Below are 18,571 nucleotides of genomic sequence, written 5' to 3'. Positions count from 1 at the left end.
AGACATCCAAACTAGCAGCAGACTGGATACCCATCTCCTTGTGAAAGCCACTTCTTGTTTTAGTCACTTAAAAACCGAAGCCTTTTTAACAAGGATGAAAGGCCGTTTGCACTGTAAGCAACAACGGCATCTTAAACTACCTGAAAACCAAAACGCACTGGAATTATCCAAACGAATCCCAGCATTAGGTCTGATGCTACCTAAGAGCCAAGAACAAACAAGCAAGCAATGAACACTGGTATTTTGGTTTGGATTTTTTTCTTTTTTTTTTTTTTTTTTTTTGCGTGGATATTACAAAAAAATAGTAATCATACACTTTTTTTTTTACTTTTTTTTTTTTTTTTTTTTTTTTTTAAATGTTCATTACTTAGATAAAGCACATATGAATGTAACATTCAGAATTGTAACATAGAAAATGTAATGTGGGCAATCTGCTATTCCAAGTACACTTACCAAAATACAATTTTATAATGAAGAAAGTCTCAAAATACACCTGTACAACAATTGGGATCCACAAAATATGATTTAATAGTATCACTCAAGATCACTTCATTGAAACCACTTTTATAATACTGTTTGAATAGTAATCTCTGGTCAAAGAGCATTCTCCCCCTTCCCACAGCCCGTCCCACTAAAGCAAGTGTGGAATTTTAATTGCAAGGCGTATCTTTTAAAACCCCAAATCTGAAGCAGTCCTATTAACTATTACACTGCCTACACTTAGATACTGCGAGGATGGGAATCTTCCTCTCTGAGGCCATGGTACACTGAGACACTTACCCATATTATTGTTTGTAGCGCAAGCAGAATAATCTCGTAAAGGGCAACTAAACAGGGTCAAAATATGAATTATCTTCCTACCAAATCATTCGCTACGCGTTACGTAAGCCTGTAACATTACAGCTTTACTGAAAAAGAAAAAGTTAACCATTTTATCCTATAAATATTTTCTTTATTTGCTTTATGTTTAGAAGTCGCTATTTAGGTTCTATTAACAGAAATACATAACAAAAGCTCCCTAACAAGTGGAAAAAAAGTAATTACAAATGCTGAAAAAGTTGGCCTCATTAACATATGTACAGACTCGCTTACTTAATACACATCTTTGTGGAAATTAAATCATTTTATGACACACATTTATACAGGCATTAAACATTCCCAAGTAACTTTGAGCAGAGAATACGCCAAATCTTTATTTAGTCTGGGCAGACAAAACGCATATCTCAGTTCTGATTGCGGAGCTAACATGCAACAGATACAACATTCAGTCTGAGCCGCTGTTGAAAAGTTGCTCTGTTTTATCCTGCAAAGACCTTTCTGCCGAAGCTGGGTCCTTCTGTCCCTTCTTGTCTTTGTTCTGCTGTTCCTGCAGCTTCAGGATGATATTTCGTATTTCTTCTCTTTTGGTTTTCATTCGTGGGCGTGGAAACCAGTCTGTTAAGTTCATTGGTAGCTCAAAACTCAGAATAGGATTCTGAAAAGAAAGTTGGTTTGAATATTAAAGCGAGGAGTTATATCTTAACAGGAACGGAAAGAACCAGAGTGGGGAAAATGGGTGTCCTTCCCCACTTCGTTCCCTCAGCATGAAACAAAAGCATATACGGTTTGTGTCCTTTGTACACGTACAGTCGAGGTCAAACAAACCAAGTCTCAGCACGTAATAGCACAGCACTCACTGTAAGGCACCAACACTGGAAGGAGAAGCACCACCCCACCCGGCGGTCCCAGCGCGCCCCGCCACAATGGCGCCCGCCCCTGCCGCGGCACCACAGCGCCCCCTGGCGGCCGTAGTCGGAGCCGAGCGGTGCTGCGGGCGGGAGGCTCGGGAGGCTCGGCAGGCAGCGATCAGCCGCTGCACGCAACCTGGTTACACCAACCGCCGCCTCAAACCAGCCCTGCGTGTAGAAAACCCTATGCGTCATGAATGCAATGCTTATTATTAAAACGAAGTTTGCAATCAACCCACAAACAACCCATTTTCCACACTTTCCAATTCATCCTGCAGAGCTGCTGAAAATGTGAGACTTCATAGGACTTTTCAAATACAAGCTGAAATTATTAATTCAGTAAGCATACGATAGCCAAGCACCGTGCAGAGCTGGTGAAGGTTTTACGTCCCTGTTCAGGTCACATCTGAGAACGCCCTGCTCCTGCTACCTGACACACCTCTGGGCACGCGCAGCTGCCGCACCCTGCAAGAGCATGAGAGACTGAGCCAGCTGCCCTACTTCTGCCCATGGTTTGCAAGAAGGAAGGGCACAAGATTCTCCAAACGTGGCTGCTCCACATAACCCCTCTGTACAGAACAGAAAGCTCTCCTACAGCGACTCTAAGTGCTGGAGAACGGCAAAAGTGTATTAAATGATTGGGCTTCATTTTGCACACATACTTAAAGCGTTGCTGCTTTCTCATTAAGGTATGAACAAAGGGAGGGTTTGAGGACTAAAAACAACCAGCTTTCTCAGGAAAGCTTTCAGGAAAGAGCACTGTAAGTAACTGTAAGTAGGCTTAATGCCCCATTCAGGCAACATGTCACACTGTTTCTCCTCCCAGCCCACACCTGAGGAGCTCCACCCTCCTCTTCTGAGAGGAGCTTCAACCTGAAGGCCGAGATAGTTAAGGTAAATAAAAGTTCAACTATTTCCTTCAAGAAAATTAAAATTTCACTTCTGGCTGTAATGATTCTACTTTCATGCTTTAATGAAAGCTTAGAAAGTCCAAACTAGCTGTGTTAGATTAATGAATTTATTTGGTCATCTCCCTCAGGCAAAAAACAAGCTTTTTTGTACCACACCTTTGTTTTAGGTTTTGAACTCAAATGCGAACCCTTACGGCGTAATTCAGTGTAACAACACCAAAGAAATCTCCCAAAATATTTTCTCAACATTTTCTCAGAAAATTCCATGGCTTTCCATACCTGGTATGTACGTGCAGCTAAAAATGGTAACTAGCTTATTTTCCAGAAAGTATTTCTTATTATGTATGTTAACATATAAATTATTTTCTACTGCATAATCTAATAAACTACTGTAAAAGCTACACTAAAGAACCTTTTAAAATGACAAAAAGTTCATCAAGACACGCTTGATGGCTGCAGGAGACAAAACAAGCAACTACACAAATACACATACCTCAAAGAAGCTCTCTACATACTGCAGGATGTACACTCCACAATCACTGAAGTTGTTTTGTTGCGGCACTTTGGGGTTGGAACCTTTTACAACGTCTTTGGAAAAGCTTCTTTTATTGCCTTTCCTGACCTCCCACTCTACCTCTAAATACCTACGACAAAAGATCGTATCGATTAAAACTTTGTTTTACTTGCGGAATTTTGCAGAAATCACAGACATGAAACTTACTCCCTTAGTGTTTTCACAACATTTGACCGGGAAGGGCCCCTCAGTGAGTCCATAAGTAAAATGCAGGGCCTATGAGAGAACACAGTATTTTACAGCAGCTCAGAAAATACAGTGTTAAACAGGTAGCAATAAAATTTTTTGTGGGATGACCTTGAACAAATCTAGTTCTATTTTAAACATTCAAGTTTTGCCTGTGCTGCTATAATCCCCTAATGGATAGCTAAATGTAAAGCTGAGTTATCTTTAGATTTAAGTTCTCTGCACATTGTGTATAGTTAAGAACTCACTCGGAGAATTCTAGCACTGTCAGACCAAAGCTATTGGTTAAAGGCAAAATCTATTTACCTAAGAGCCCCTCAGGTGTCTAGTGCTATTTTAGACATACAAGGTATCTGGGACATCTGCAAAAGGCAAAGAACCCACAGACAGCCTTCTGGAGTAGCAGCAAGAGGACTGAGAGCAGTGTACAGCACCAACAAACACTAGATTTATATGTTCAAGGAGTGATTCCAATTCCTGACCCTGAAATGCATACCAGATAGTTACCTATGAAGCACATGCACCGTATTTGAAAGACTTCAGAAAAGTAATGCAGCTAACCAAACGTTCTCTCTAGAACTTAGTCTGTTTGAATATTTTCTTGGGTGGGGACACATACAGGGAGTGAAGCTGAAATCCTTGTCAAAGGGATTTTCTTTATCATATAAAAGAAATTTAAAACCATGGTAACAGTGAAGTATTGAAGTACCCTTAATGATCTGCAGTATCTGAGTGTCAGAGGTCTCCAAAAGGTTCATATTCGGATTAAAATAGTGGCTGGGTAGGAAGCATTATGTACTGATAATCCATCATCAGCATGGGAAAAATTAGCTAAACTATAATTGGAAGTTCATAGCGCTATCAAATATTCTTAAACCGTGCAACAGAGGTGGATTTTCTGTCCTTTGTTACAATGCACCATGTACACCACCTACACATTTCATATGCTAAAAAATTATTCCCACTTTCCAGGTTTGATTCAGTTTTAACTTAAGTACAGCTTTATTTTAAAGAAATTTCTCTCTCTCTTTAGATGTATATATATATATGTATGTATGTATATATAATATTTATATACATATAATATAATATAATATATATATATATATTAATATATATTATATATGGATACATCTAAACCTGATTCTGCAACTTTCCCTCTGCAGGAATTTAAGTGCAAGATATGGAAGAACAGCCTCATTTGAAGAAACAATCTTCACTTGCATGAAGCAGTACAGATGATGATACTACAAAGACCAGAAGGTTCCCTCAAAGATAAACACATGCAGGCTAAACTGCCTGAAGAACTGTGTATGACCATCTCCCATAATTACAGTCTTAAATTTCATAAACTTATAAAATCTTAACTTTCCAAGCTATCTTAATGTCCATTTTAACTGTTTCACTACTTACTGTTTGCAGATTGTAGGCTTTAGGTGCCACTGTCCCATGTCTGAATTACAGCTGTCATCTAGAAGGCCACCATCATCACTACTGTCATCCTACAAAAGCAACACGTTTACAGGTGTTTTAAAGTTCATACTATTTTTCAGATTCAAAAAGGGAGTATTCCTGTTCTTTCCATTTTTAGTCAAGACAAATAAAGTCTAGTTTAATAAAGGAGCAGTAGCTCTCATTGAAAACCATTTATTATCTGTATTACCATCTTTTAGTCTATCTCAAATCCGTGATGGAAAGACACAGAGTGAATGGTGATGTTTATATAAGGACCATTGAAACTAGGAAAAAAAAAACAACCCACAGCAACAACAACCAACAGCAACTGACATTTTCCAAGCATTGCTTTACTGAGCTAAAAGCAGTGCAACTCCCTGCAGATTATAATCCATATTTTAAGTACTTTCCTAATGATGACTAGGATTTTTTTTTCCTAGCAATTTTATGTACACTATTTTCTAGAGGAAACAAGACAAAATCTGCAATAAACTCAGAAAGTTTGATTCCTGTTCCAGAATCCACCAACTTTGTCCTCTGATCAAGGGAAATCTGAAGGGAAAACAATGTAACTGCATGCTGCAAAACCAAAATGCCACAAACAACGTTCTTTATACTTCTGATTTCAATACTGATTGCTGATTTCCTGCACTACAGAGTACACTATTACTACCACAGACCACTGCATTCAGGGACAGAGATCCATTCCAAAACCACAAACTACCACATCAGCACAGCTGGTGAACTTGCTTCTTTACTAACAAGAAGGATCCTATGACTGAAATCCTCATGTTACAACATTAAGATTTTATCACGTTAGACAACAGCTGCCTAGTTCCTAATCCATCTGTTTCTGTTGGAGCTTCAACATTATTTTTGGCAGATATGAAGGTGCATTCAACCTGTCACGGTTTAACATTTCTATACTTGCTTTGTGCATTCGGGAAGGTATCAGTGACAGTTTCGGCCTGAGCTAAGTTCTAAGCTACACTGAAACCTGGGAAGTTGGCATCTTACCATCCTCTCAAGGAACACAGCTGACAGTCCTAAAAAATAAGAATTGGTATCAAGAAGAACTGCTTTCTTCACTACCTACACACTTTATTTCAGCTTTGAAGAACCCCACTCATCATTTTCCATGTTGAACTTACACTGCATAAGAAATAGGTGGAGCCACATCCCCATAACCCCAAGTGAATCCATCAAGGACACTTAATTCAAATTATCGTCCATTCAAAACACAACACAATATTTTGCATTTCCTAAATAAAATTGCTCAAAGTTTTACCTGGTTATCTTGGTCTTCAGAAAAATCTATAAGCTCATCTTCATTTAGTTTACCCCCATCAGCTGAGTCTTCACTGTAGTTTAGCCTGATTTTGTGCAATCCATCTGTACAAACCACAGACAGTACGATTGTATATTTAAACATGAAATGCTACATCATCACTGGCAGCCAAGCTAATTTTAAAAACCTCAAATTATCTAGGAGTTGCTCACAATGACTGTGACACATCTGGCTAAGAGCTTTTTACTCACATTTATAAACCAAAAGTGAGAGGTTTTCTTCAGAAACACAGCAAAGGCGATCACTGTCTTCCTATATCATCTTTTAAGTCCCCAGAACAGATGTTGAAGAGAAAACTAATGAACTAAATGGACGTAAGTGCTAAATGTGTATCCTATGTCAGCAAAACTTCCTTTCTTCAGAATAAAACTTTTCCTAGAAAGCATCCACATAATGTATCTAAGCAATCTCAAACTAAAAACTTGTTTCTTTTGGTACAGAAGTAATGGCATCCTATCAGTTACTAAAGAGAATTAGATTTCTGTAAGAAGAGTAAATAGGACAATGACGGAGCTAACAGAAGATCACAGAAGATCTGCATTTGTTGAAGTTTGGAATGAGGTTACTAGTGGATTTCCATAGGGACAAACTTGGAAATTAATCTTGCTTGCTATCTTTGAAAAGACCTTAGCACAGAAAATGGGCCATATATAGTGGAGTGACATACTGCTGACAGTCCTAAGAAATAAGAATTGGTATCAAGAATAATCACAGATCACATAAGAAGAACTGGATGACCTTTCTATGTTGATCAATAAAAAGGGGGTTAGTTAAGTAATAAAATATTTATATTTTGGACAGTCTCTTCAGAATTATTTTGGCATCCATGCCTACTGATTTACAAGTCCAACACCAGAATGCAGTTTGAGACCAAGACTTCTATGTTTAGGCCACCTATAGTAGGCAACTAGGGCGAAGACTATAAACAGAGCAGCTACTCAACTGAACATCTACTCTGTGTCTGTTTTTAAGGGTGAAAGAGCCCTCTTGGTTTCACTGAGTATATCATTGAAGATGCAGCTGCTGATACCCTAGGTTATCTAGCACAAAGATATGGGTTTGGCAGAGTCAAGAGTTAAGACTCGTGCCCTTCTGGAGCAACAGCTGAAGGCTGGACAGAATATCCAGGGTCTACATCCCCATCTTCTATCTGACTGTAATGGGAGTCTTAAGTTCACAGTGCATCTAAATTTAGCTACCTAAGCATACGCTTAGTGTCAGTCTCAAACTGAATCTCACTCTTAAACCAGGACAGTGCCTAGTAAGAATGTCTGCATTAATCCAAGGGTATAACACCTGCCCTAGCTGGGAAAGGAAGTCCAGGAAGTGCAGGCATAAAAAAGGAAAAAAATCCACCCCATAATCCTAGAAAAACTGTGTTTCATAAAGAACATACTCACTCATTACAGTCAAGTAACAATAGCAGTATCTAAGATAGATAAGATGTACAATAGTGATATCATATACTGTAAAAAGTGCACATCATGAAAAAAAAAAAAAATCAATAGGAAAGGGTTTATACCCAAAGATATGGAAGTTCCAATGGTCTGCAGTGTACAGAGTAGAACATATGATTGATACAGTCTTTTTGGACTTTGTACTATAAGCTATACAACTATTTACTATGCATAAATTAAGTCAGTAGGAGCAGTATCGATGCCTGACATACAAGTTTTCTCACCATCAGATATTCTGTAGTTCATGTCTCAAGGAGATCCAAACCTGCTCTTAAACCAAAGTTACTTTGTCTACTTTGGTACAAATGCTGTTCTAGATAACTGCAACTTAAAGAGTTCAACGGAGGGCCACAAAGATGGTGAAGGGCCTGGAGCATCTCCCCTATGAAGAAAGGCTAAGTGAACTGAGTCTGTTTAGCCTTGAGAAGAGACGACTGAGAGGGGACCTAATCCAGGTTTATAAATATCTGAGGTGTGGGGGGGGGCAAAGTGGCGAGGCCAGACTCTTTTCAGCAGTGTGTGGAGACAGGACAAGGGGAAACAGGCAGAAACTGGAGCATAGGAAGTACTGCACGAATGTGCACAAGAACTTCTTTATGGTGAGGGTGACGGAGCACCGGAACAGGCTGTCCAAGGGGGTTGTGGATCTTTCTCTGGAGATATTCAAGATACACCTGTATGACCTGATGTAGGGAACCTGCTCTGGCAGGGGGGTTGGACTCCATGATCTCTGGAGGTCCCTTCCAACCCCTAAGATTCTGTGAACTACTGCTAACAGCCTCTACAGAAGTGATGCATGGAGGAAGTCTCTCTAAATGCAACAAGGAAGGCATGTGCTTGTTTTTTTTTGTTGTTTTCTGCTCTTTTTTTTCCTTAAAATTTTCTTCTCAATCTTCCTACATGCCTTCTATCAGGACATTAAAGAACTTAGCTGTTGAAGCAATACCTTGAATGCTTAGAAGACACTGGAAATTAAGGTTCATCTTAATTCAGTTGCCCCTTATAGATACGTTATGAGGGTGAATGGTCAAATACCAGCAGTTTTTCCTTTACAATTCCAGGTTCATCTGATTCAAATTAAGTGACATTTAGAAAATATTTTGCGTGAAAAAATGTCACATAACTGACAAATTCATCTGTCTTATCTCCAGTCTTATGTGGGGCAAGAACTGAAACAGCCACAAAACACTTTATACACAATGACTGTAAATTACCTATGTTGCAAGCATTCCAAGTTGAGTCATGTAAACTTTCAATGTTTATGCAACTGCAAATATAGTAATAGAAACAAAGCTTTCAATTTTTTCATTAAAATATGTACTTTTTTATGGTAACATACCCATAGATTGGCTAGCAGTTGTGAATTCACCCTGTATACCATTTTCATCTGGAGTCATATGGTCCAGTCTATGGCTTGCTGATTCAACAGTATTAGGTTCTTCCACATCACTGTCTATTTGATTTAGTTTTTTGAAACCGCTTTTTACCCTACAAGGACTTCTTCTACAACATGAAGACTCACTGTCCTGTGTTTCAGTGTTTGAATCAGTTAAAGCTGTATTATATTTTTTGGTCAATGTCTTCTTTGCTGTGGATTTAGAAGGCGAGTTTTGTGCATCCAACTCATTTGGCAAAGGAGACGGTGTGTTGCTCTCTCCATCAGAAGAGGAAGATTTTATCTGTGCTGCAGCATTTTCATGGTAGTGGGGATTTGGTTCATATTTGGGTTTCTCTAAGCCAGGAAAACAGATTACAGCCAAAAACCAGTGGGCACTGCAAAGAAAAAATACTTCATTAGCTAGCTATTACATTGATGCTGTTAAACCTTAAAGCTGGTAAAAAGAAAACAAAGTGCTGTGCATAGGAATGCACACACAAAACTGAATCCTGCTTCCCATGCTCATCAAAGACAGACTGTAATATCTGTTCACTTTTCTGAGCAGGTTTTACTCAAGCCTTTAGAGTTTTCTGTTAAGGTCGGATCATTCCAAGTAGTCACTAAAAAATGCATTAATACAATGCAGTTAGCAGAGAACAGGTGCTAAGTATCATTTCCATTTGATCACCGTTTATATCCATCTTTTCCTCCTTTGAATAAAAACTTCTTTCTTTTTGACTACTTATCACAGTAACAATTAAACTGCAGAGTTCATACTTTATGGTTGTATAAAGGTTTTAAGAATTTCATCATTCCTGATAACTCAACAGCGACACGTTCCTGTTGCACGTGACACTCTCCATTGTTAAAAACGATCCTGTCACCAGCGAATTAAAAAGAGATGGCAATGCTATCACCTCAACTCTGTTGTCCTAGTCACCCTCACGGAACTACAAGAAAGAGAACTGACATTGTAACACTTTCAGGGTCAAATACAGTAACATCCTCCAACTCACAATAAGATAGGAAGCAAGTTTTGTCCCCCTTTCATTCTCACCTTGCCATTTCAGGCTTGACTGACTTGCCTCTCAAACAGAAATGGAGCAGCAGGAAATTCAGGGATTGTGCCATTGAAAGTACATCTACACTGACCCTATTTAGAAATCTTCTGAAGGCTTTCTGATTTCCTACACCAATTAACAAATCATATTATACATGTTCTATGCAGATGAAATCATACTACACTGTAATTTAAAAAAAAGAGCAGTAGCTAAAATGCGTGTCTGACATTAAAAAGTTAGATGACTGTGAAGCCCAAATTCTACTGACAGCAGCTAAAGTAAATGGCCTTCAAAAGCAATAAGTATGGATGCATTTTAGTTTTAATGATTCACGACACCTAATAAACGAATTTATTGCAAAACCCTGGAATATGGGCAAATCCTATTAATATATACTTTCTGTACCAGTTATGTAAACAAACTAGCAATTAACCTAGTTTTAAAAAGAAGATAGCTTGGAACGTTAAGAACTAATTATTTCTACTGGAGACTTAAACAAGAAGTGTTCAACAAAGGGCAGTGATGCAGTTCACTCGTGGCCAAGTCACACATTTCATTCTTACACTAACTCTTCCATAGACTCACCCTTCCCAACTCCAGTTATTGCAGTTCTTTGAGTGAGACCACTGGAAAGAGAAGCTTATTCTCTTCATTTTCCATTTCATGTCACACTATAATACAGCTTTCTATTTTAGAATGCAAAGCCTAAGCTTTTAGCACATACATTCAGTAATATTTACTTACGCTTCGTTAAGAGGAACAAAAATGAAATCCTTCTCAAAAATGTCAACGTGACGTGTCCACGTTTTTACTCGCCCGTGTCGTTTTTGTTGTATTCTGCAATAAGAAAAATGTGATTTGTCGGATGGTTTATTTGCATCAAAAGAACACCTTTCCTTGTATTTTCACATTAACAGTTTCTAAGGATTTTCAAAGTACATTCTCTATTTGTTATAGGTTTGGATGTTTCCTAGTTCTGTCTGTATCACAGTACTGTCTGTAAGGAGTTCATCTCCTGTAATCTTCATTGTACTCAGCTCTTTGTAATACAGACTTATCAAAAGACTTACGAGAGGTTTGAAGTTTCATGAATATTTCTTCTTTCTCTTTGATTAAGGCGTTTATAGAAGAACGAACTGAACACATGTATTCTATCAGCATCTTCTTTTTTCAGTTTCTCAAGTACCAAATACCTAATTAATTAAAAAAGAAGTTACAGAGGTGTTAACATAATGAATTTATCAGCTAAGTAAAAAGGACTGCCAAGAGTACAACTCCCACAAAACTGCTGCAGCCTCTGACAGAAGTGAAAAAGTTGTAACAGTATCAGGGCTAACTAACCATAGGACATTAATGAGGTCCTATCTATGTCAGCCTTTCAAGGCATTAAGTGCTCTGCTAAAAATAAAATAAAACAAATTAAAATAATTGTTCTGTTCTTGCTGTATTTTTATATTATGACAGAAAAACAAATCTGCAATTAGTTTCTTACATACGCATCTAGAAAAGATCTGTGTTTTGTAATTGAGCCACTGAATCTCCAAATACAGCCCAGATTGGCGCACTACTTTTCTTTCCATCTTTTATCTTTCAGTGAATTTTAATACACCAAAAATTGTACACCCACAACGCAGCTTATGCGCAACGTAAACATGGCAGGTATGTATGAATTTAATATGCTTCTAACATCTGTATACCTGTGACATCAATGACACCAGAAGATTAATTTATGTATTAAGTTAATCAATAGAAATGAAGTTCTAGGGAAAACAAACACTTGGGGGAGGAGGAGAAAAAACAAACAAACAAACAAAACTCCAAGTGCACTTAAAAAGGTAGTCAAAATTCCACTTCAGATGCAGAGATTGTAAGGAACCGTTATTCTAAGTGGTGTCAAAAGAATGACAGGAAACAAACTGAAATTTCTTCTGAAAATAAAAAATGACCTTTAAAATCAGTTACAGCCGGTTGGCGACCAAGTGTTACCAAATGACTTATGAAGTTTTAATGTCAGAATTGTACAGTTTCCTAAGGAAAAGAATACTAAGTACTGGTTTGAAATAAAACTTACTTTAAATAAAAATCAATAATAACATCATTTAAAAATTCTCCTTCATTTAGACAGTGGAGGTCTTCATTGGTCACAGAAATACCACCTTTAGCTGGAGGAGGTGGATAAACTATCAGCCTGAAATGAAAAAATACATTCAAGAATTAAAGATCAGAAAATAAAGCCAGAAAAACAGTCACATAGGAAACAAACATATCTTACTTTTCTATGGGACCAATAAATACTGTATGTGGTTCTCCAATTTCTTCTTCATCATCAAAATACGGTAACTGTTTATTTCGCGGCTGCACTTTGGGGTCAGGAGCAACCTTACAGGGATAAAGCCAATATTAATTTGCAAATCAGGATCAAATGTATCAACAAAACAGTAAAGCCTTGAGAAGTGCAGAGGTATGAGTCCCGCTGCTTTTGAGAAGGACTTCAGCATTTTTTCCCCCCTTCCCTGGTACATCATATTACAGTTATCTCTGTACTCATTTCTTGCAAAACCACCAAGCTCTCAAATTCCTCTTATATGTAGCTTTGTTTAAATAAAGCATTAATTAAATTTAACTATAATTCTCATTATAACATCATGTTTTACCAGTAGATGAATTTGGAGACAACTATGTTGTCTAATTATACTACAAATTTCTCATCCCTTAATCATTTTTAAATGATATTATTTGTAGATCAGTGTGCAACCCTACCAGTGAACTAAACACACTAAGAGCTATGAATGCACAGACTATTTCCCAGAGCCTCATAACCCAATACAGATTGCTTTGATGGTCCCCATAAAAAAAAAAAAAAAAAAAGCAAGCAGGAGTTTTGGGGGTATTTTATACACTATCTTTAGTGTATTTGTAATCCAAATGATAGAACAGCTTTGTTCTAAGATGAAAATGTACTTACATTTTTAAATTTGTTTTCTCTGTGAGAAGGGCTTCCTTTAGCATTCTCTTCCAAGCATTTAGTAAACGCGACAAGTCTGCCATTGGCTTCTTCAAAGGAGATTTTCACAAAGAAGTCAGAAATATTATTTCTAATACCAATGTCAGTGATTATTTTTTCAAATATTGAGTTTGCGTGAGGATCAAGGCCAGTTTCAAAAATTAAAATGATATACTGCTCTTCTTGACCTAAGAAAAAGCAGAGAAAAAATTATTCATTTGGGATCAAAGTAAAACGTTACATTTATAATCAGATTTCAAAGAACCACAATGTAACACACGTATGCTTCTCTGCTGACAACACATACATGCAGAAGTAAACAGGTTTGCAGACAGACAGCAATCCCTACTACTTACGCTTGAAACGAGTATATTCAACCTATGCCTTTAGGAATATTAAGCATTACGCCTTACACATACAAGACATACTGAATGCAAAGCCAAAACCTATTTCAAAACAAGAAGTTACCTACTAATAGAGAATAAATTCTGAGAACAATATTTTCTTTTTCTTATTATGGATTCTACGATAACGTTTCAATACAATTACAGAAATTACATACTCAGCATAATCCCCTCTCCATATAGGAAGCAGTATGCATTAACTTCTTGACATAAGTACATACATTCATTCATCTGTGGAAATGTGGAAGTAATTTAGGAGGGTAGACAGGCTTCTGTGTTCTCAATGCTATTACAGAAATGAAACGTACAAGCTGAACATGAAACACACATCTAACTGTGAACTGAAACATAGTAACTTACAGGATTTTATTCTTTATTAGTCTGAAGTATTTTTCCATCTACTATCACTAAAGTACAACATTCGAGCCCAGAGCATTCCAGCCTTTCAGTTAATTACATCATAAGAACCATACTTACAAGAGTACAAAGCACTGACATCTACACGTCTACTCAATATTGATTGACAAGTCGGGGGAGAAAAAAATCCTACTTTAACTGGAGGTAGCAAACAAGTAGAATGCAAACTGAAAAACCCCTGCTTAGAAACTACACTGAGGACAAAACAAACAACAAGAACATTTTTGAGATGGCATTTTCTAGACGTAAATTAGAAAAAAAGTGTGGTGTTTTTTCAAGCAGTGGATACAGAACTGTACACCATACACTATGAGCACAAAGTTCTAACAAAATTACTCTTGCTGATTCCAGGCACATATGATTTGAGTATGTAAAATGCACAAAAGCCTGTAATGGCAATTTCACAAAAGAAACACTTATTTTTCCCTGATCAGATTTCGGTTACTATAGGAACAGAAATCTCTTAAGGTTCTTTGATTCGCTGGCATGAGGAAAAAAAAAAGAGAAAAAAAAAAAAGAGAAGAAAGTACGCAAGTGAACAAGGAGAGGAATCAGAGGAATTTAAGCTGTCACTGATCAAAATCTTCATGTCTTTCCATGGGAGAAGGGATCTTACCACCTAGAACCAGAAAAGCCCTGGCTTTCAGGCCCTGTAACATAACCAAACCAAAACTTATCCACCCCAGGTGAACACTGTGGGAACAAAATACCACCACTCTCTCAGGATTACTTTTGCTACAGTGGCTTAGCTTCAACAGGTCAGCTTGGCCTACCACTTTACCAGAAGCTGGGCAATGAGATCAGCTACCTACCGTCTAGATCCCAACTATTCTCACTGTCTGACAACTAAAAAGGCAGTAAGCCCCTAAGAATGAATGCGGCACCTAGTTACAGGAGTAGTATTCCAGCTGCGAATTCCTTCTTCATGCAGCTGGTTAATTGCAGGAATCTATTTTTCTATAACAGAGGAGTTTCAAGCACTTGCATAACCATTTCCTATTCTTAACTCAGCATGCAAACCACTGTGAAAATGTTATTCAGCGGCTTGCCTCCAAATTCACTGCATAAAAATTTAAGTGTCTAACTGGGTTTTTCTAAGTCTTATTTTGTGAACTACTTGCTATTGCTTACATGGTTATAGATACAAGCTTCAAATAATTTCATCACTGAGAAAGCAAATAACCACTGTGTTTTCACAGGGTACTCGTAAGTACCAAGTACTATGAAGCTGTTGTGTGAGAAAACAGCTCAGAACCACAGTCTCAGAGGAAAATGCTTGGGGTGGCCGAGAAAGAAAGGCTGAGACAGGGAAAAGATTTCTTCCCCAGGCAAATCAGGAAGTTTTGCCTTTGTTCACTTGTCGACACCTGTGTTTGCCTGGGGTCAAATGCATACTACCAGGACTGTGTGTATCATCCCCTGCATGCTTTTCAATTACCTCAGTAATTTTAACACACCTTACAGCTTATAATTTTCACAGGAGGTAGATGAGCTTATTATAACAGCATTTTGTGTTGAAATCACACAGTTCTGAGATTATTGAAGGCCTTCTTCTTCCATTTGCATTTGAATACGTCATATATTGAGCTGCACACAAGTATTAATAACCACAAAAATAACCTTAAGAAAAGTCTATTTACTTGAGAAGAAAATGACTCCACACCAATTAAAAAACAGGGTGTATTCTAACTCTTGAGACCCTAAAGAAAAACTGTGCTGAAGTTAATTTTAAGATGTGTGAAGACAACGGGCTAATTCTACAAACAAGTATTCGTCTTCATTTGGAAAAAAAAAAAAGACACAAAAAACTAACACCAAAAGTAAACGCATACAAAGGTTTCTACTCCAACAGAGGCTTGGAAGCAGAAAATAACAGAAAACAGAGGTATGCATAGCAAAATCAGCAATAAAGATAGAAAGGTCCCTAGAAAAGCACTAAATAAAACAACTTCACTTTGGTTCAGTAGAACTATTAATGAAAAAGGTATTAAACTAAACCAGGATGTATATTGACAATGAGAAAAGCATAATTTTGCCAAGTTGTTCTGAGCTGTTATCCCCATTAGCTGGGGAAGGCAATACCATCAGGAAAAACTCTACATCTGCCCCAGCCAACGATGTCAGTTTTACTCCTTAGTGCACTCAGTCATCACCCAAACATTACAAGACAATTTAAAGTGAAACAGTGAATTAAAATCGATTTACTTACTGTCTCCTTTACATTCGTACCAGACATTATCTTTACTCATTTTGAGCTGTTCTCTCAAGCTACTACAGGTTGATGGTACTGTTTGTAGAAAAACTACCGGTAATTTTCTGACACTACACCATTCACATTTGGTAAGTTCTGAAGTTTTCAGGTTTATCTCTCGGACGTCACTGTCTGATTCTAGAAGAAAATCATGAAACTGCATCACAACCCAGTCAAAATACATAGATTTCCTTGATAATTTTCCCCTTGATTTTAACAAGAGATCAGTATGTGTTCATTAACCATTAAAGACAGTTTTTAATAAACTGAAAGAAACACAAGCGACGTCTGTTAAAAGACAAACTTAATTCCGATGTCACCTGGCAGGAAAGTAACTTAAAAAACTGCTTTTTTCTCACCAACTTTAATTTAGTTCTTATTCCACAGAGGAATAGAGAAAAGCAGTGACCATCTAAATCTGTGACTGTTGCTATGACACATTTTATGACAGGTTTGTAAAACATGCTTTGTAAATTTATCTTTGTCCAAAAATAAACACGTGCAGATAAAAAAATCTGCCTGCCTACGGAAAATAATGTCCTGGATTCAACTTTTATTAAACAGAGAGAAATGCCAGCAATGCAGTAAATTGTTCACATCTGAAAAAAAAAAATAGTACCTATGCATCTGTTTTCATATGCAACAAACACCTGACTGACAAGAGTCTACACTTAGCTTTGCAGGCCGTGTGAGACATAATAGATACAAGAAGTGACGGTTTCCTTACAAACAACAAAAACAAATGTCAGTTTTAGGTAGGACTGCATTTTCAAACAAAGGGAACAGAGGAATAATTGTTAGCTCATCTCCTAAACTACATCATGCATTTCTTTCAGTAATATGAAACATACAACCTATAGGCTAGAAAAGAAGAATGTTTAAAGGGAGATGTACACAGGAAATATGTTAGGCACCTATGCAGCTTTTGCTTTCTTTTTATGCATTTGAAACACAGACAGTGTTTTACAAAAGAGAAAATTTTCTTGCCTGTGGTTTTTGTTAACTGTTTTAATGGAAACCTCTGCACCCATCAGCACCAGTAAAACTGAAGCTCTTCAAATAAGCTGATAGGGAAAAGCCAACGACAAATTTGCACACACAACACAAGTTGCTAATTCCTATCTATGAATTTTATTTCTGTCAGTAGGAAAAAGAGAATGCAAAATCATTCTAGTTCTTCTTCACTAGGCAGCCCAGACCAAATTTATACTCTTGATTCTTCTGTTGACTATCAACACCCAGTGCAATTTATTACATATACAGCAGAAACAGAATTGACATTTCATTAGGATCCACCTGTTAATCCCTTTGATAAAGTCAATTAAAAAATATGTATTGAACATTAACAGAATGAAAGAACTCACCTTCTTGACTTTCTAAGCGTATTTTGATATAGTCCAGGCAAAACTGTGGAAGACAAGACAACAGTAAGATCTCTTATCTTCTCCATAATAAAACTGAGTTAATGCCTTCTGACTGTTACTACAGAGATTTCAATATATTTTTTCAAATACAAATGTAAAATGTAATACAATTCCAAGGTATAAATTTTATCACAACCCAATGAATCAAGCATATTCTTTACTACTTGGTGTCTCTTTCAGTCATACTGACTTTTGAAATTTAAAACATCTTTAACATATTTTTCCAAAAAGTTTCAAGCATTGAAATAACAAAGTATCTGAAAAAATGCTATGAACTGTAAAGAGAAAGAAAATCTAAAGACAATATCATCTATTAGTACGTAAGTGAATCAACCAATAGGAATTTCAAGGAACGTTTGGATGTTGTGTTGAGGGACATGGTTTAGTGGGAGCTATTGGTAATAGGTGAATGGTTGGACTGGATGATCTTTAAGGTCTTTTTCAACCTTGGTGATTCTCTGAATTTGTAAAGAGGTGAAAAGTACCAATTATTTGTCATTTAAGTAGATACCTCAGTAAGAAACATGCATTTCACGTGGCTTACTACATACCTTTGGCATTCAAAGACTCCTTAAAATCTGAATGTAGGTTAGCAAAATATATTTTGCTACAGAAGCAAAATTAAACACATGCAGAAAAGGATTCTTCCACCAACCTACACTTTTCTTTTTTTAATAACCATTGCCTTCTATTTTCTTAACAAATGTACCCTAATTGACACATTGCCTTCCCCCAAGTACACAAAATAAGCGAAAAGGAAGGGATTTTGTAAACATGAGGTTTCTATCCAATAGCGGAACAGGACAGCATACATTACTACTCAATGGTATCTATCTAACGGCTGTGGAAATCTTAGTCTTTGAAAGCAGAGACAGACTACCTGTTACAAAAACACAGGCAAAACAACATGTTGTTAAAGTATGAAAATACACATGCCCAAACCCAGATAGGAAGTTTGTTGAATAACAAGTTTA

At 37.1% G+C, this 18,571-nt stretch overlaps 1 protein-coding gene across 5 annotated transcripts in view; it reads right to left on the bottom strand.

Moving 5' to 3' along the window:
- Window positions 1-282: 282 nt before the first annotated feature.
- The window catches only part of SENP6 (SUMO specific peptidase 6), a 64,532-nt gene continuing 46,243 nt past the window's right edge, over window positions 283-18,571 (bottom strand). For all 5 annotated transcript variants that reach the window (XM_072331563.1, XM_072331565.1, XM_072331567.1 and 2 more), the window contains 13 exons: window positions 17,538-17,580; window positions 16,132-16,311; window positions 13,063-13,289; window positions 12,370-12,476; window positions 12,169-12,285; window positions 11,168-11,290; window positions 10,842-10,934; window positions 8,998-9,431; window positions 6,142-6,245; window positions 4,812-4,900; window positions 3,360-3,428; window positions 3,132-3,282; window positions 283-1,474 (listed from right to left, as the gene is read on the bottom strand). In XM_072331563.1, the coding sequence (XP_072187664.1) occupies window positions 1,265-1,474; window positions 3,132-3,282; window positions 3,360-3,428; window positions 4,812-4,900; window positions 6,142-6,245; window positions 8,998-9,431; window positions 10,842-10,934; window positions 11,168-11,290; window positions 12,169-12,285; window positions 12,370-12,476; window positions 13,063-13,289; window positions 16,132-16,311; window positions 17,538-17,580 (1,947 nt within the window). In that variant the 3' untranslated portion in view covers window positions 283-1,264. The remainder of the gene's footprint in view (window positions 1,475-3,131; window positions 3,283-3,359; window positions 3,429-4,811; window positions 4,901-6,141; window positions 6,246-8,997; window positions 9,432-10,841; window positions 10,935-11,167; window positions 11,291-12,168; window positions 12,286-12,369; window positions 12,477-13,062; window positions 13,290-16,131; window positions 16,312-17,537; window positions 17,581-18,571) is intronic.

The sequence above is a fragment of the Excalfactoria chinensis genome, chromosome 3, assembly GCF_039878825.1.
Source record: "Excalfactoria chinensis isolate bCotChi1 chromosome 3, bCotChi1.hap2, whole genome shotgun sequence".
Taxonomy (NCBI): domain Eukaryota; kingdom Metazoa; phylum Chordata; class Aves; order Galliformes; family Phasianidae; genus Excalfactoria; species Excalfactoria chinensis.
This window is presented reverse-complemented; position numbering and strand designations above follow the sequence as displayed.